This window comes from Tympanuchus pallidicinctus, unplaced genomic scaffold, assembly GCF_026119805.1.
Source record: "Tympanuchus pallidicinctus isolate F22 unplaced genomic scaffold, pur_lepc_1.0 scaffold2, whole genome shotgun sequence".
Lineage (NCBI taxonomy): Eukaryota > Metazoa > Chordata > Aves > Galliformes > Phasianidae > Tympanuchus > Tympanuchus pallidicinctus.
In genome coordinates, this window is record NW_026294721.1 from 66,883 (window position 1) to 84,793 (window position 17,911).

A 17,911-nucleotide genomic window follows, 5' to 3' on the forward strand; every position below is an offset into this window, starting at 1 on the left:
CGAGGGCTGCGTTCAGATTGGGGCTCCTCACCGCAGGAAAGACGTGGAGGCCCTGCAGCGTGCAGAGAAGGGCAGCGAGATGGGGAGGGGTGTGGAGCACAGGGCTGCTGAGGAGCTGAGGGAGCTGGGAGCGTTGAGGGTGAGAAGAGGAGCTGAGGGGAGACCTGGCTGCACTCTGCCACCTCCCGAAGGGGGGCTGCGATCAGGAGGGCTTTGGCCTCTTGTCCCAGGCAACAAACAGGAGCCGAGGAAACGGCCGCAAGTTGTGCCAGAGGAGGTTTGGGTCGGACATAAGGCAGAACTGCTGCTCTCAGTGCTCAGGCCCTGCAATGGCTGCCCAGGAGGTGGGGGAGGCGCCGTCCCTGGCAGCGTTCAGGAGGCGCCTGGCTGAGGAGCTGCGTGCTGTGCTTTGCTGCTGGTGGCACTGATAGCAATGGGACGGGGGTTGGACTGCATGATTTATGGGTCGCTTCCAACCTCGTGATGCTGTGATTCCCTGTAGACCCTCAGAAGCGGGCCGTGTGGTCGCGGCTTGGCTGGGGCCGTGCGCTGCATTGCTGTGCGCTGCTGGGCTGCTTCATCCAGGCTTCAGCAGCGAACACAGGGAGGAATGGGGGCTGTTGTGAGGGGGTCCCTCACAGAGCTGCAGCACTGGAGGCTGAAGGCGCCTTTGTTTCAGGCCTACCTGGAAATGAACTACAAGGAGGCGGTGATAGCAGCTGTGAAATACGGTGAGACTGTGCCGGTGCTGGTGAACGGGAAGCAGGTGAAGATCAGCGTGGCAGAGAAGCCCAAAGCGTCTCCCAGCCAGGTAACGGCGCTGCTGAGCGCTGCGAGCGCTTGCCTTGCTATTGCCATCCACAAACTGATCTGCACAAGGAAAACAGTGATTTTAGCACTTGTGTTTTACGTCCCTTCGTTCCGACAGCGGGCTGGGATGGACAGGAAGCCCCTCTCTCAAATCCCAATTGCAGCTTGATGTTTTTCTCAGCTGCGTTGCCAGCTGCTGTAGCTGAGCATCAGAGGAGCACGCTGTGTGCATGGGGCACTGACGTTCCTCCTCCTGCCTCCTCTAGGCCAAAACAAGCGTCAAAAAGAAGCCTCGGATCACCAAGAAAGTGGCCCCAAGCACCAGGTGAGTCCTGCCCTTCCCTCCAGCCGTGTCCCTGCTCCTTAGAGCCGTTGCAAACCGAATGCGTTCCTTTCCTTGTTGCCATTTGCTGCTTTGGGAACGCGTTCAGCTGCTCGCATTCATCACTTGTATTTGAAACTCAGTTTCCCTTGTTTTTTCCCCCTCCTGCTCTTAATAGGAAACACCCAACCACCTCCACCGCCGCCACCAGGACCCCAAGAACGATTGCAGGTGAGGTTTTGTCCACCTCTCGTCTGCCACCCCCCCGCTTTGCCTCCTCAGTTTGTTCCCATCTCTCTGGTTTTGTGCGAGTGCCTTTGGCAGCACTGAGAGCCGTGCTGGGGCTCCGTCCCAGTGCCTTCCTGGGGTGGAACCCTGCCGTATTGACTGCAGGCTCCAAGCCTCAAAAGCCCTCGGGCACCAACAGGAGATGCAGGAATGGGTCAGGAATTGATTTCCTGCTGTAGGAGCCTGCTTTTCAGCGGGGTTGGACCCGATGATCTCTGAGCTCCCTTCCAACCCCCGCAGTTCTGTGATGCTGCGATCTGTGCCTGCACTCTGCAGCTCTCACTGCTTGTCTGCCTGTGGTAACACGCAGCACTTCATCCTCCATCACCGACTTCACGGTCCTGGAAGGAGGAGGAGGCGAAGCTTCTGCAGCACTTTGGTCAGCAGGAGCTGAGTTGAGCTGAGCACCGAAGCCGCTGCGCTTCTGGCTTTCCTTCGTGGCCGCTGTTGGTTGCCATGCAGGCTCGGCTTCGGTGCTTTTTGGTCGTGGCTGCTGCAGATGGAGCTCTTCTCTGTGCCTTTCCTGGTTTGAATGTTCACCAATGGACGAGGTGAGAGGTAAAGCGTTCCTGCTGACCCGTGGCTGGATGTTCCACCTAGGCAAAAAGGAGAAAACCAAGAAGCCCCTGGGGACCAAAGAGAGTAAACCTGGGAAGCCTTCAGACACTGCAGGTGAGACAGGAGGGCGCAGGGCGCTGGGGGCTGGGGGGGGGGGTGCTGGTTGTGGGGGCTCCTCCTGTGCAGCAGCGAGTGGGGATTTGCAGCAGGGCGTCTCCAGAGGGATTCAGACAGGCTGAACCGCTGGGCTGAGGTGAACGGGATGAGGTGCAACAAGGCCAAGTGTCGGGTCCTCCGTTTTGGCCACAACAACCCCATGCAGCGTTACAGGCTGGGGGATGAGTGGCTGTGAGTGTGAAGAAGAGAAGGACCTGGGGCTGTTGGTTGGTGCTGGGCTGAATGCGAGCCCACAGGGTGCCCAGGTGGCCAAGGGGGCCAACAGCATCCTGGCCTGCATGAGGAATGGCCAGCAGAGCAGGGAGGGGAGCATCCCCTGCACTCAGCTCTGTGAGGCCGCAGCTCGAGGGCTGCATTCAGTTTTGGGCCCCTCACTACAGGAAAGATGTTGAGGCCCTGCAGTGTGTGCAGAGAAGGGCAGCAAAATGGGGAGGGGTGTGGAGCACAAAGATGAGGAGAGGCTGAAGGAGCTGGGGTTGTGCAGTGTGGAGAAGAGGAGCTCAGGGGAGGCCTCACTGCACCGTGCAACTGCATGAAGGGAGGCTGTGGGGAAGAGGGATGTGGCCTCTTCTCCCAGGCAACGAGCAGCACGTGGGGCAATGGCTGCAAGTTGTAGCAGAGGAGGTTCAGGTTGGACATAAGGAAGAACTTCTCTCAGTGCTCAGGCACTGCAATGGCTGCCCAGGGAGGTGGTGGAGTCACCATCTCTGGCAGCGTTCAAGAGGGGCCTGGATGAGGAGCTGTGTGATGTGGTTTAGTGCTGGTGGTGGCAATGGTGATGAGGAGATGGTTGGACTGGATGATCTATAGGTCGTTTCCAACCTTGTGATTCTTGTCATTCTTGTGATCTCCAGCGCCGGGCTCACAGCTCTGCTCGGCTCTGTGCAGTGCACGGAACTGAAGAACCCTTTCTATCTGCCTCTTCCTTCCAGATCCATCGGAAGAAAGTGAATCCAAAGAGCTTCAGAGCTCACCAGAAAGCGGGATGGCAGCTGGGGAAGGAGAGGTGGCCGAGCCGCGCGGCGCCGCAGGAGGGGACGGCGGCGTCACAGAGCCCGCGAAGGCAGGAGAGGCTCAGTGCAAAGCAGCGGGCAGCGCTGCGCCCTTACCGGGTAATCCTGCTGTTAGAGCTGTGCTGCTCTCGCTGAACTGCAATGCCGTGACATCTTGGGGTTTCATTTTGCTGTGCTTTTGTAGAGAAAGCTGCCCGGGTGCTGCAGGCGGCGCCCGTGGGCTCGGATGGGCAGAAGGAAGCTTTACGTGATGGAGGTGAGCTGCAAACTGACACGGTTCTGTCTCTTTTCTGCCCCAAATCTCTCTGCTGTGGTGAATTTAAACTGGCACAACTTGGAGGGGTTTCTTTGGTCTGCCTTAAGGCTGTCCTTCCCGAGAGCTCGTGCACGTGGCTCTCTTGCTTTTCCCCACAACAGCAGTGATGAAATGTTGAGGATGGCACCAGACGCCCTTCAGGCTCTGCCGCAGCTGCAGAGCTGTGCACAGCTGCTGAAGTGACGGCCCTGTCCTGTTTGTTTTGTTAAATAGAAGCTTCTGCAGTGACGGTGAAGAGCGAAGAAGCAGCGGAGCTGGGCAGCAAGGTCAGAGCGATGGGGCTTCGTTCTGGGGCTGCTGTGAGAGCAGGCCTGGGGCTGCTTCATAGAGTCATAGAGAACCCTGGAATCACCCAGGCTGGAAAAGACCTCCAAGCTCCCCCAGTCCCACCGCTCCCCCATCACCAACAGCTCCCACTGCACCCCGTCCCTCAGCACAGCACCCAGCCTTGCCTTCGACACCCCCAGGCTCGCTGCCTCCCCCACCTCCCTGGGCATCCATTGCAGTGCTGCCCACCTTGCTGACCAGCGATTCTTCCTCACGCCCAGCCTCAATCTCCCCTGCCGCAGCTTGAAGCCGTTCCCTCTGCTCCCATCGCTGATGGCACAGAGCAGAGGCCGCCCCCAGCTCCCTGCAGCCTCCCTTCAGCAGCCATAGAGAGCAGTGAGCTCTGCCCTCAGCTCCTCTTCTCACACTGAACGTTCCCAGCTCCTGCAGCCTCTCCTCAGCCCTGTGCTCCAGACCCCTCGCCATTTCATTGCCCTCCTTTGACCACGTTCCAGGCCCTCCATGTCTTTCTTGCAGTGAGGGGCCAAAACTGCACACCTCTGGTTGAGATGCGCTGCTGATCTCTGGTGAGGAAGGGCAGCTTGCACAGAATCACAAGGTTGGAAACGAGCTGCAAGAGCATCCAGTCCAACCCCCGTCCCATTGCTATCAGTGCCACCAGCAGCAAAGCACAGCACGCAGCTCCTCAGCCAGGCGCCTCCTGAACGCTGCCAGGGACGGCGCCTCCCCCACCTCCTGGGCAGCCATTGCAGGGCCTGAGCACTGAGAGCAGCAGTTCTGCCTTATGTCCGACCCAAACCTCCTCTGGCACAACTTGCGGCCGTTTCCTCGGCTCCTGTTTGTTGCCTGGGACAAGAGGCCAAAGCCCTCCTGATCGCAGCCCCCCTTCGGGAGGTGGCAGAGTGCAGCCAGGTCTCCCCTCAGCTCCTCTTCTCACCCTCAACGCTCCCAGCTCCCTCAGCTCCTCAGCAGCCCTGTGCTCCACACCCCTCCCCATCTCGCTGCCCTTCTCTGCACGCTGTGGGGCCTCCACGTCTTTCCTGCGGTGAGGAGCCCCAATCTGAACGCAGCCCTCGAGCTGCGGCCTCGCAGAGCTGAGTGCAGGGGATGCTCCCCTCCCTGCTCTGCTGGCCATTTCTCATGCAGGCCAGGCTGCCGCCGGCCCTCTTGGCCCCCTGGGCCCCCTGTGGGCTCGCGTTCAGCCCAGCACCAACCAACAGCCCCAGCTCCCTTTCCTTTCGCGCTCGCAGCCGCTCATCCCAAGCCCACGGCGCTGCATGGGGTCGCTGTGCCCAAAACAGGACTCGGCACCTGGCCTTGTTGCGCCTCATCCCCTTCACCTGGGCGCAGCGCTGCAGCTGATCCAGATCCCTGCGCAGGGCCTCCCTGCCCTCATGCAGATCCACACCACCTCCCAGCTTGGTGTCACCTGCAGACCTACTCAGGATATAAGTTTCTTCCTGCTGCCTGCACTTGCTCACATGCCTGCCCTTTCCCAGCGAGGCTGTGATGCCCCAGCCCTGCAGGCATTCAGAACCAGGCTGGATGTGGCTCTGGGCAGCCTGGGCTGCTGCACAACCTGCACACAGCAGGTTGGAGCTGGATGTGCGCTGTGCTCCTTTGCAACCCAGGCCGTGCTGGGATCCTTGCCCTCGTTCTGCCCAGCTCAGCGCCTTTCCAGCAGCTTCCAGCCGGGCTGCAGGAGGAGCGGTGATGCTTGGCTTTGTTTGCAGGAAGCTGATGACGTGTGCGTGGTTGTGGTTTCAAACCTGCCTGAGAAAGGATGTTCAGTGGAGGAAGTTTCCAACCTGGCCAAGCCGTTCGGGGGGCTGAGAGATGTGTTAATTGTGTCGTCTCATAAGAAGGTACGGCGCTCAGCTGGGCGTCCCTCCTGACCAGCAGCGCCTTTAGTGCACGTCATGTGGCCAGCGGTGGGGCCTGGAGGTGGCCCTGCTGAAAGGCAGCCCCTGCTCACGGCGCTGCTCTCCTCCTTTCCAAAGGCGTACCTTGAACTCAGCAGAAAGCCGGCAGAATCCATGGTGAAGTTCTACACCTGCTTTCCCATGACGCTGGATGGGAACCAGCTGGGCATCGCTATGGCGCCTCAGCACAGCAGTGTGAAAGATGAAGTAGGTGCTGGTGCTGGGTGCTGGGTGGTGGGTGGTGGGTGGTGGGTGGTGGATGATGGGTGCTGGGTGCTGGGCGCTGGGTGCTGGGTGGTGGATGATGGGTGCTGGGTGCTGGTGCTGGGTGGTGGGTGGTGGATGATGGGTGCTGGGTGCTGGGTGGTGGGTGGTGGATGATGGGTGCTGGGTGCTGGGCGCTGGGTGCTGGGTGGTAGATGATGGGTGCTGGGTGCTGGTGCTGGGTGGTGGGTGGTGGGTGGTGGGATGCTGGGTGCCTGGTGCTGGGTGCTGGATGCCGAGTGCTGGGTGCTGGGTGCTGGGTGCTGGGTGTTGAGTGCTGGGTGCTGGGTGTTGAGTGCTGGGTGCTGGGTGTTGAGTGCTGGGTGCTGGGTGCTGGGTGCTGGGTGCTGGGTGCTGGATGCTGGGATGCTGGGTGCTGGGTGCTGGATGCTGGATGCTGGGTGCTGGATGCTGGGCGCTGGATGCTGGATGCTGGGCGCTGGATGCTGGATGCTGGGCGCTGGGTGCTGGATGCTGGGCGCTGGGTGCTGGATGCTGGGATGCTGGATGCTGGAATGCTGGATGCTGGATGCTGGGTGTTGAGTGCTGGGTGCTGGATGCTGGATGCTGGGTGCTGGGATGCTGGGTGCTGGATGCTGGGATGCTGGGATGCTGGGGTGCTGGGATGCTGGGGTGCTGGGATGCTGGGGTGCTGGGTGCTGGGTGCTGGGTGCTGGGTGCTGGGACGCTGGGGTGCTGGGGTGCTAGGATGCTGGGTGCTGGGTGCTGGGATGCTGGGTGCTGGTTCTGGGTGCTGGGATGCTGGGTGCCGGGTGCTGGTGCTGGGTGCTGGGCGCTGTTCAGTGTCTTTTTCAGTCCCTGTGTCCTGATGTTAACACGACGTGTCAGTGTCACAGATGCACATTATGCTCATGCTATTAATTAAGCAGGCAGGCAGATGGCATTGGCATCAGGCTGTGTGGCTGCTGGCTGCTGCTGGTGAAGCTGTGTTTTGCAGTTTAAATCTTACAGCTTTTCCTTCCTCCCCTTCCAGGAAGCGATATTCACTGCTATCATCAAAGACTCCGACCCTAAGGTGAGTTGCTGCCAGTCCAGCTGTAAAGGTGCACTCATAGCATCACAGCATCACGAGGTTGGAAGCGACCCATAAATCATGCAGTCCAACCCCCGTCCCATTGCTATCAGTGCCACCAGCAGCAAAGCACAGCACGCAGCTCCTCAGCCAGGCGCCTCCTGAACGCTGCCAGGGACGGCGCCTCCCCCACCTCCTGGGCAGCCATTGCAGGGCCTGAGCACTGAGAGCAGCAGTTCTGCCTTATGTCCGACCCAAACCTCCTCTGGCACAACTTGCGGCCGTTTCCTCGGCTCCTGTTTGTTGCCTGGGACAAGAGGCCAAAGCCCTCCTGATCGCAGCCCCCCTTCGGGAGGTGGCAGAGTGCAGCCAGGTCTCCCCTCAGCTCCTCTTCTCACCCTCAACGCTCCCAGCTCCCTCAGCTCCTCAGCAGCCCTGTGCTCCACACCCCTCCCCATCTCGCTGCCCTTCTCTGCACGCTGCAGGGCCTCCACGTCTTTCCTGCGGTGAGGAGCCCCAATCTGAACGCAGCCCTCGAGCTGCGGCCTCGCAGAGCTGAGTGCAGGGGATGCTCCCCTCCCTGCTCTGCTGGCCATTCCTCATGCAGGCCAGGCTGCCGCCGGCCCTCTTGGCCCCCTGGGCCCCCTGTGGGCTCGCGTTCAGCCCAGCACCAACCAACAGCCCCAGCTCCCTTTCCTTTCACGCTCGCAGCCGCTCATCCCAAGCCCACGGCGCTGCATGGGGTCGCTGTGCCCAAAACAGGACTCGGCACCTGGCCTTGTTGCGCCTCATCCCCTTCACCTGGGCGCAGCGCTGCAGCTGATCCAGATCCCTGTGCAGGGCCTCCCTGCCCTCACGCAGATCCACACCACCTCCCAGCTTGGTGTCACCTGCAGACTTGCTGAGGCTGCCCTCACTGCCCTCCCAGCTCATCAATGCGGATATTAAACAGGCTGGGCCCCGGCACCGAGCCCTGGGGGAAACTCAGCTTCCTGCAGGCTGAAATGGCCGCTGGCCCACATCTCAGACTGCTCTGGAACGAAACGTTTCTCTATGCTTTCATGGGCCAACTGAAGGGGCGAACGCTGGCTGCAGTGCTGAGCGATGGATGCTTTCCACGCTGCCCTGCTCACCTGGCCCTGCAGCACCGCTGAGCTTGAGGCCGCCCTTCCCTCGTCTTTAGGTGAACGCTGAGACGCTGCAGCAGCACTTTGTGCACCTGGGGAATTTACCAGAGGAAGGGTACAGAGAATTCGAGGTGGTTTGCGTGGGGCTGCGCTTCGGGAAGGTCGATCATTACGTTGTGCTGAAGAACAGGAACAAGGTGAGCGCTTCGCTGGGCCGTGCAGCAGCACCTCACAGCAAAAACACGGGGCTTTTCTTCTCACTGCCTGCAATGCTTGGCTGATGACGGATGCAGGAAGGTCGTCACGGCTGCTGGGTGCTTCTTTTATTGGTCAGATGTTTCATAGTAGAGCTGCAAAACTCTGAGGGTCGCAGGGTGAGGAGGTCAGGGCTCTGCAGTGCGAGCGCAAGCTGCATTAATGACTGATTTTCACAGCCGTGCCCTTCAGCTGCCCTGCACTACAGAAATAAGGTGAAAGAACTCGATTTGAAGCCGTCTTCCTTCGTTCCAGGCAATCCTGCAGCTGGAGAGTCCCAAGGCTGCCAGGTCCATGTTCTGCTTCCTGAACCAGTACTCGTACGCCATGGGGGCGCACACCCTGACCTGCGCCCTGTCCCCCGGCAGGCAGCAGGCCGACGTAAGCTTCCTTCTCTCCTTATTCCCTTGCGGTGGCACAGAGCAGCCTTTCCCCTAACGGCAGTCTGTGGTTGGTTTTGCACGGAGCCTTTGCTGCTGTGGGATGACGGGGGAGCTGGGTCACAGCCTCTGTTAAGGACGCGGCGCTGCGGGCTTGGCTGCCTGCCTGTCTCTGTTCCACAAACATTTGTTGGGTCTCTTTGATCGATGGAAGAGGGGAGAGGGGAAGAGAGCAGGACAGCACCTCCTTACTGCAGGTTAGAAAGGGATCGATGGCTGGAAGAATGGAGAAGCTCTGCTGCTGCTTGATTTGTCTTCCAGCACTGTGGCTACGTTTGCTCCACAGAATCACAGAATCACCCGGGTTGGAAGGGACCTCAAGGATCACGCAGTTCCAACCCCCTGCCCAGCAGGGCCACCAAACATCCACATTCACATCAGGTTGCCCAGGACCCCGTCCAACCTGGCCTTGAACACGGCCAAGGACGGGGCATCACAGCCTCCCTGGGCAGCCCGTTCCAGGCCCTAACCGCTCTCCTTGGGAAGAACTTCCCCCTAACATCCAACCTCAATCTTCCCTCCCTCAACTTGGATGGGTTCCTATGGGTTCCTATGGGTCCCCTTGGTTCCTATGGGGCTCTGTGGGTTCCTATGGCTTCCTATGGGTCCCCTTGGTTCCTATGGGGCTCTGTGGGTTCCTATGGGTTCCTATGGGTTCTATGGGTCCCCTTGGTTCCTATGGGGCTCTATGGGTCCCCTTGGTTCCTATGGGTTCTATGGGTTCCCATGGGTTCCTATGGGGCTCTATGGGTTCCTATGGGGCTCTATGGGTCCTCTTGGTTCCTATGGGTTCACAGAATCAGAATCACAGAATCACAGAATCACCCGGGTTGGAAGGGACCTCAAGGATCACGCAGTTCCAACCCCCTGCCCAGCAGGGCCACCAAACATCCACATTCACATCAGGTTGCCCAGGACCCCGTCCAACCTGGCCTTGAACACGGCCAAGGACGGGGCATCCACAACCTCCCTGGGCAGCCCGTTCCAGGCCCTAACCGCTCTCCTTGGGAAGAACTTCCCCCTAACATCCAACCTCAATCTTCCCTCCCTCAACTTGCACCCATTTCCCCTCGTCCTGCTGTTGTCAGCCCTTCTGAAGAGTTGACTCCCCTCCTGGCTGTAGGTTCCCTTCAGGTATTGATAGGCTGCACTGAGGTCACCCCGCAGCTTCTCTTCTCCAGGCTGAACAAAGCCCAACTCCCTCAGCCTGTCCTCATAGGGGAGGTGCTGCAGCCCCCTGCTCATCTCAGTCGCCCTCCTCTGGACCCTTTCCAACATCTCAATGTCTTTCTTGTCCTGAGGGCTCCACACCTGGACACAGGACTCCAGATGGGGCCTCACAAGAGCCGAGCAGAGAGGGACGATCACCTCCCTGTCCCTGCTGACCACCCCTCTCCTGATGGAGCCCAGGATCCCATTTGCCTTTCGAGCTGCCAGAGCGCACTGCTGCCTCATGTTCAGTCTCTCGTCCATCAGGACCCCCAGGTCCTTCTCTGCCGAGCTGCTCTCAAGGCCCACTCCTCCCAGCCTCTACGGGTGCCTGGGGTTCTTCCGGCCCCAATGCAAAGCCTTGCACTTTGCCGTGTTGAACCTCATTAGGTTCACCCGAGCCCAGCCCTCCAGCCTGTCGAGGTCCCTCTGAAGCTCCCTTTGCTTCAAGGCTCGGCTGCTCTGTCAGCATCACCCGTGGTTCAGTTCCTCCAATGGATGAATTTCTCTCTGTAAACAGAGCAGTGATGCTTTATTTCACACACAGGCTGGTGAGGCACTGGCACAGGTTGCCCAAGGAGGCTGTGATGCCCCATCCCTGCAGGCATTCAAAGCCAGGCTGGATGTGGCTCTGGGCAGCCTGGGCTGCTGGTTGGTGACCTGCACACAGCAGGGCTTGGATGAGATGAGAGCTGTGCTCCTTTGCAACACAGGCCGTGCTGTGATGCCCATCTGTGTGGTCGGAGCTCAGCTGGCGGTGGCACAGCCTGCAGAACGCTGTTAGGAAAGAAATCTCAGTGCTCTTTTCACCATCACTTGGCCTCGTGCTACAAGCACTGTGAAGCTGGGCTGGGTGCTGGTATACTTTACAAAGGTATTTCATTTTAGCTAGTTCTGCATGGCAGGAAACAGAGCCAGAGTTGTAAAGCCCATCTTCCTACCCAGAGCCACCTCAGAAGGTGAGGCAGTAAAAGCACAGCGATGCGCTGCTCCTGTTGGCATCAGTGAGGCCACATCTCGAGGGCTGTGTGCAGTTTTGGGCCCCTCGCTGCAAGAAGGACATTGAGGGCCTGGAATGTGGTCAAAGGAGGGCAATGAAATGGTGAGGGGTCTGGAGCACAGGGCTGAGGAGAGGCTGAACGAGCTGGGAACGTTCAGCATGGAGAAGAGGAGCTGAGGGCAGAGCTCACTGCTCTCTATGGCTGCTGAAGGGAGGCTGCAGGGAGCTGGGGGCGGCCTCTGCTCTGTGCCATCAGCGATGGGAGCAGAGGGAACGGCTTCAAGCTGCGGCAGGGGAGATTGAGGCTGGGCGTGAGGAAGAATCGCTGGTCAGCAAGGTGGGCAGCACTGCAATGGATGCCCAGGGAGGTGGGGGAGGCAGCGAGCCTGGGGGTGTCGAAGGCAAGGCTGGGTGCTGTGCTGAGGGACGGGGTGCAGTGGGAGCTGTTGGTGATGGGGGAACGGTGGGACTGGGGGAGCTTGGAGGTCTTTTCCAACCTGGGTGATTCCAGGGTTCTATGATTCCATGTTCAGCAGCACCTCCTGCGCTCTGGGTTGTAGAGCAGCGTGGGCCGGGGCTGCGGCTGCTCTGCTGCGCTGGTTTTTACTTTGACTTTGACTTTTCAGCCTGAAGCTGTGAAAAAAGAAGTGAAGAAGGAGGAGGCGAACAGAGGAAGGTGAGCTTTGCAGGGGGTGGTTGTCCCAAATGGCCTGGATGGGATGGGATGGGATGAGAGGAGATGGGATGGGATGAGATGGGATGGGATGAGATGAGATGAGATTGGATGAGACGAGATGAGATGGGATGGAATGAGATGAGATGGGATGGGATGAGATGAGATGGGATGAGATGGGATGGGATGGGATGAGATGAGATGGGATGAGATGAGATGAGATGAGATGGGATGGGATGAGATGAGATGGGATGGGATGAGATGGGATGGGATGGGATGAGATGAGATGGGATGGGATGAGATGAGATGGGATGGGATGAGATGGGATGGGATGGGATGAGATGGGATGGGATGGGATGGGATGAGATGAGATGAGATGGGATGGGATGGGATGAGATGGGATGGGATGAGATGGGATGGGATGAGATGGGATGGGATGAGATGAGATGGGATGGGATGGGATGAGATGGGATGGGATGAGATGGGATGGGATGGGATGGGATGGGATGAGATGGGATGAGATGGGATGAGATGGGATGGGATGAGATGAGATGGGATGGGATGAGATGAGATGGGATGGGATGAGATGACATGGGATGAGATGAGATGGGATGAGATGGGATGGGATGAGATGGGATGAGATGGGATGGGATGAGATGGGATGGGATGAGATGAGATGGGATGGGATGAGATGAGATGGGATGGGATGAGATGGGATGGGATGAGATGGGATGGGATGAGATGGGATGGGATGGGATGAGATGGGATGGGATGGGATGAGATGGGATGGGATGAGATGGGATGGGATGAGATGGGATGGGATGAGATGGGATGGGATGAGATGGGATGGGATGAGATGGGATGGGATGGGATGAGATGAGATGGGATGAGATGAGATGAGATGGGATGAGATGGGATGAGATGAGATGGGATGGGATGGGATGGGATGGGATGAGATGGGATGGGATGGGATGAGATGAGATGGGATGAGATGAGATGGGATGGGATGAGATGGGATGGGATGAGATGGGATGGGATGAGATGAGATGAGATGGGATGGGATGAGATGGGATGGGATGAGATGGGATGAGATGAGATGAGATGAGATGAGATGGGATGGGATGAGATGAGATGAGATGAGATGGGATGGGATGGGATGAGATGGGATGAGATGGGATGGGATGAGATGAGATGAGATGAGATGGGATGGGATGGGATGAGATGGGATGAGATGGGATGGGATGAGATGGGATGGGATGGGATGAGATGAGATGGGATGAGATGGGATGGGATGAGATGGGATGGGATGAGATGGGATGGGATGAGATGAGATGAGATGGGATGGGATGAGATGGGATGGGATGAGATGGGATGGGATGAGATGAGATGAGATGAGATGAGATGAGATGGGATGGGATGAGATGAGATGAGATGAGATGGGATGGGATGGGATGAGATGGGATGGGATGGGATGGGATGGGATGAGATGAGATGGGATGAGATGAGACGGGATGAGATGGGATGAGACGAGATGAGATTGGATGAGACGAGATGAGATTGGATGAGATGGGATGAGATGGGATGGAATGAGATGAGATGAGATGAGATGGGATGAGATGGGATGGGATGAGATGGGATGGGATGAGATGGGATGGGATGAGATGAGATGAGATGAGATGAGATGAGATGAGATGAGATGAGATGAGATGGGATGGGATGGGATGAGATGAGATGAGATGAGATGGGATGGGATGGGATGAGATGGGATGGGATGGGATGGGATGGGATGAGATGAGATGGGATGAGATGAGACGGGATGAGATGGGATGAGACGAGATGAGATTGGATGAGACGAGATGAGATTGGATGAGATGGGATGAGATGGGATGAGATGGGATGGAATGAGATGAGATGAGATGGGATGAGATGAGATGAGATGGGATGAGATGAGATGAGATGAGATGAGATGAGATGAGATGAGATGAGATGAGATGGGATGGGATGAGATGGGATGGGATGAGATGGGATGGGATGAGATGGGATGGGATGGGATGGGATGAGATGAGATGGGATGGGATGAGATGGGATGGGATGAGATGAGATGAGATGGGATGAGATGGGATGAGATGAGATGGGATGGGATGAGATGAGATGGGATGAGAGATGGGATGAGATGAGATGAGATGAGATGAGATGAGATGAGATGAGATGAGATGAGATGGGATGAGATGGGATGGGATGGGATGGGATGAGATGAGATGGGATGACATGAGATGAGATGAGATGAGATGAGATGAGATGAGATGAGATGTGATGAGATGAGATGAGATGAGATGAGATGGATGCCCTGCGAGAAGCGTGCTGGGGAGAGGTGCAGGGAGAGCCCATAGAGCAGCAGTGGGGGAGCTGGGCTGCAGGCAGTGTGCAGAGCTGTGTTAACAACCACGGCCAGGATTTTGCCCCAGGTCCTGGAACACACAGACGCTTCTGGGGGTGAGGAACTGGCTGAGGGCCGTGCCCAGCGGGTCGTGGTGCAGGGATCAAGGCCAGTGCGACCTGTTTACAGTGGGCTCGGTGCTGGGGCCCAGCCTGTTTAATATCCGCACTGATGAGCTGTGAGGGCAGTGAGGGTGGTCTGGAGGTCTGCAGGTGACACCAAGCTGGGAGGTGGTGTGGATCTGCGTGAGGGCTGATGTGTGTTCAGAGCAGGGGCAGCCAGCTTCCCCACAAGAAGCCTGGAGGGGCCAAAGGCCGGGCAGACGGCATCAGCAGCCCTTCCCTCACCTTCCAGCCTGCTCAGCCAGTCGTAGGAAGCCCTCAAACGGAACAGGATTTGTGCTCAGAGCTGCCAAAGCGACGGCAGCAGCTTGTTGGCTGTAGCTGTGCCTGCAGCAGGGCCCCGAGCTGCCGGCTGGGCTCAGAGCAGCACAGAGATGGGGCAGGGGGCTGTGAGTGCAGCATGGGGGGCGAGTTGTGGGGACACAGGCAGGGTTGGGTTTGGCTGCAGGGTTGGGTTTGGCTGCAGGGTTTGGTTTGGCAGCAGGGTTGGGTTTGGCTGCAGGGTTGGGTTTGGCTGCAGGGTTGGGTTTGGCTGCAGGGTTTGGTTTGGCAGCAGGGTTGGGTTTGGCTGCAGGGTTTGGTTTGGCTGCAGGGTTTGGTTTGGCAGCAGGGTTGGGTTTGGCTGCAGGGTTTGGTTTGGCTGCAGGGTTGGGTTTGGCAGCAGGGTTGGGTTTGGCTGCAGGGTTTGGTTTGGCTGCAGGGTTTGGTTTGGCAGCAGGGTTGGGTTTGGCTGCAGGGTTTGGTTTGGCTGCAGGGTTTGGTTTGGCTGCAGGGTTTGGTTTGGCTGCAGGGTTTGGTTTGGCTGCAGGGTTGGGTTTGGCAGCAGGGTTTGGTTTGGCTGCAGGGTTTGGTTTGGCAGCAGGGTTTGGTTTGGCTGCAGGGTTTGGTTTGGCTGCAGGGTTTGGTTTGGCTGCAGGGTTTGGTTTGGCTGCAGGGTTGGGTTTGGCTGCAGGGTTTGGTTTGGCAGCAGGGCTCACACAGAACTGACCAGCCATCTGCCTCCGTGTTTCAGTTGCTTTAACGCTGCTCGGTGGGGCTTCCAAATGCGGCAGGAAGCGGCGCACCAGGAGCTTACTGCTAACTCAGGGATTCTCCAGTAGTTTGATCGCTTCTGTGTTGTTTTCTCCTGTTTGTTTGAATGCATTTAGCTCTGGCTTGAAGAAATACACGGAGGGATCGGGAGCGGTGCAGACGGCAGCTGCTCACCTTGCAGAGGAGCCCAGCGCCATGAAGAAGGAACCCATCTCCATCCCTGCTGTCGAGGACGAGCTGCCGGCGGTGAAGACGGAGCCTTCGGAGTCGCATCCGGAAGGAGCACAGAGGGATCCTGGTGCAGGGCTGGCGGAACAAAGCGGCGGGGAGGCGGGGGCTGAACTCGCTGGTGCGCCCATGGGGGCGGCTGGGGCCCAGTTACCCACAGCGAAGGCAGAAGAGAAGCTGCTGCCTCCTCCCAGCATGGGGAAAGAGGAGGTGATCGCGGACGGCGCTGCTTGGAAGCTCCCTGTGCACGCAGTCGGATCCACGGCGCAGAAGGGAGAGGGGCTGGGAGCCGCAGGGCCGGGGGCCGCCGGGGAGCAGCCGGGAGCAGAATCAGGCAGGGCTGCTGCGCCGCTGGCAGCGGGGAGGACATCGGGGGCCGTCCCCAAAGCAGCGCCTGCTGCTGGGCCTGCCCAGATGGGCCCTTGTGTCATCCCACCCAGAAACCCTGGCACAAAGACAGGCGTTGATGAGCCGGTGCAAACGGACCGTGAAAAGCAGGGGGTTCCGACAGCAGAGGTGAATCCTGAGCCTGAGGACGGGGCGGCAGCGGCTGGAGATGGGGCTGGAATGGATGTGGAGGGGAGAGCAGAAGGGGCTGCTGGGGAGGAGGGCTGCAGGCTGAAGTGTGCAGCAGAGGTGGAGAAGAAACGCGAGCGGCACGAGGCTGAGGTTGGGGCTGCCGTGGAAAACGCCGCTAAGAACGGGAAGGAAAAGAAGGGAAGTTGCAGCAAAGCGCCTCAAAGCAAGGAGACGAGGGCAGCAAAAACGAAAGAAGCTGCCAAAGCTTCCAACTCCTCCTCGTCCATCCAGGAGCCTTCCTCCGCTCCTAAAGGAACCATGAAGGCAGCGGCGTCTGCTCCTGATGCGTTGACGCCGGGGGCTGCGGGGCACAGAAGCAAACCTGCCCTGTGCAAAGGAGAGGAGCAGGCAGCTTCCTCCAAAGCCAGGCCCCAGGGAGCAGCAGCGGGGCAGAAGAAGGCAGCGTGGAAAGAGGAAGGCCAGCCCAGAGGCGGCTCTGCCAAGGGAGGCAATGGGAGGAACGCGTCCCAGCAAGAGAAGGACTCCCATGCGGAGCCCAGGCCCGGCTCCAAGCAATCCCAGCAGGGGGAGAGCAGAGCGTCCGGCACGAGGAGAGACGGCAGCACTAAGGTGAGCAGGGCAGGAAGGCTGCTGGCTTGTGTGCAGCATGGGGCCGTGGGGCTGCGTTCCCTTTCCCCATCCTTGCTGTGCTTTGGGCCAGTGGCCGCCTTGGAGTCGCACGGGAGCCGTAAGAAACGAGGGCGAAACGTGGCCCAGGTTTGAAACAGGACAGGCTGGATGGAGCGGCCCTTGAAAGCAGCCCCAGAAGGAGCTGGGGGTCCTGATAGATGAAAAGCTTCATACGAGGCAGCAGTGCAGCTCCTGCAGCTTGGAAAGCAAACGGGATCCTGGGCTCCATCAGCAGAGGGGCGGCCAGCAGGGACAGGGAAACTTCATTTACCATAGAATCATGGAATCTTCTGAGTTGGAAAGGACCTTCAAAGGTCATGTAGTCCAACTCCCCTGCAATAAACAGAGACAGGCACAGTGCTCAGAGCCCCTCCAGCTCGGCCTTAAAAGTCTTCAAGGTCAACGTACCCAGCAGCTCCTGAAGCAATTTGTTCTTGTGCCTCACCACCTTTATTGTAAGCAAACCTCTTCCTTATACCCAACCTAAATCTCTCCTTTCGTTTGAGGCCTTTTCCACTTGTCTTACCACAGCAAACCCTGCTGAAGTCTGGCCCCTTCCTTCTTACAGCCTCTTTTACGTACTGAGAGGCCTCTTGAAGGTCTCCCATGGGCCTTCTCTCTTCCAGGCTGAAAAGCCTCAGCTCCTTCAGCCTGTCCTCATAGGGGGAGCGTTCCTCTCATCAGAGCATTTTTGTGGCCCTCCTATAGATGCACTCCTACAGGTGCACATCTTCACTGTACTGGGGCACCACGGCTCGACCTGGAGCTGAGTTCTCACCAGCAGAGCGAAGCAGCAGAATGGCCTCCTTTGACCTGCTGGTCTTTTGATGCGGCCCAGGATGCTATTGACGTTCAGGGCTGTGAGATCCCATTTCTGCCTCACGCCCAGCTCGCCGTGTACCCCCAAGTACCCCCCAGCAGCCCCAAGCAGGGAGGTGATCGTCCCCCTCTGCTCTGCTCTCGTGATGCCCCCATCTGCAGCACTGCGTCCAAGTGTGGAGCCCGCAGTACAAAAGAGACAGGGAGCTGTTGGAGAGGGGGCAGAGGAGCCACAGAGATGAGCAGGGGCTGCAGCAGCTCCCTATGAAGACAGGCTGAGGGAGCTGGGCTCGTTCAGCACGGAGAGAAGCTGCAGGGTGACCTCAGTGCAGCCTTTCAATACCTGAAGGGAGCCTGCAGACAGGAATC

At 58.5% G+C, this 17,911-nt stretch overlaps 1 protein-coding gene across 1 annotated transcript in view; it reads left to right on the forward strand.

The window, feature by feature from the left end:
* ZNF638 (zinc finger protein 638) overlaps positions 1-17,911 on the forward strand; it is a 49,863-nt gene that overhangs the window by 24,549 nt on the left and 7,403 nt on the right. Inside the window, exons 8-21 of the mRNA XM_052682935.1 lie at positions 680-811; positions 1,077-1,135; positions 1,311-1,363; positions 2,021-2,092; positions 3,088-3,267; positions 3,353-3,424; positions 3,698-3,750; positions 5,506-5,637; positions 5,773-5,901; positions 6,953-6,994; positions 8,175-8,315; positions 8,629-8,754; positions 11,649-11,698; positions 15,403-16,663. Coding sequence (XP_052538895.1) covers positions 680-811; positions 1,077-1,135; positions 1,311-1,363; positions 2,021-2,092; positions 3,088-3,267; positions 3,353-3,424; positions 3,698-3,750; positions 5,506-5,637; positions 5,773-5,901; positions 6,953-6,994; positions 8,175-8,315; positions 8,629-8,754; positions 11,649-11,698; positions 15,403-16,663 — 2,502 coding nt within the window. The remainder of the gene's footprint in view (positions 1-679; positions 812-1,076; positions 1,136-1,310; positions 1,364-2,020; positions 2,093-3,087; positions 3,268-3,352; positions 3,425-3,697; positions 3,751-5,505; positions 5,638-5,772; positions 5,902-6,952; positions 6,995-8,174; positions 8,316-8,628; positions 8,755-11,648; positions 11,699-15,402; positions 16,664-17,911) is intronic.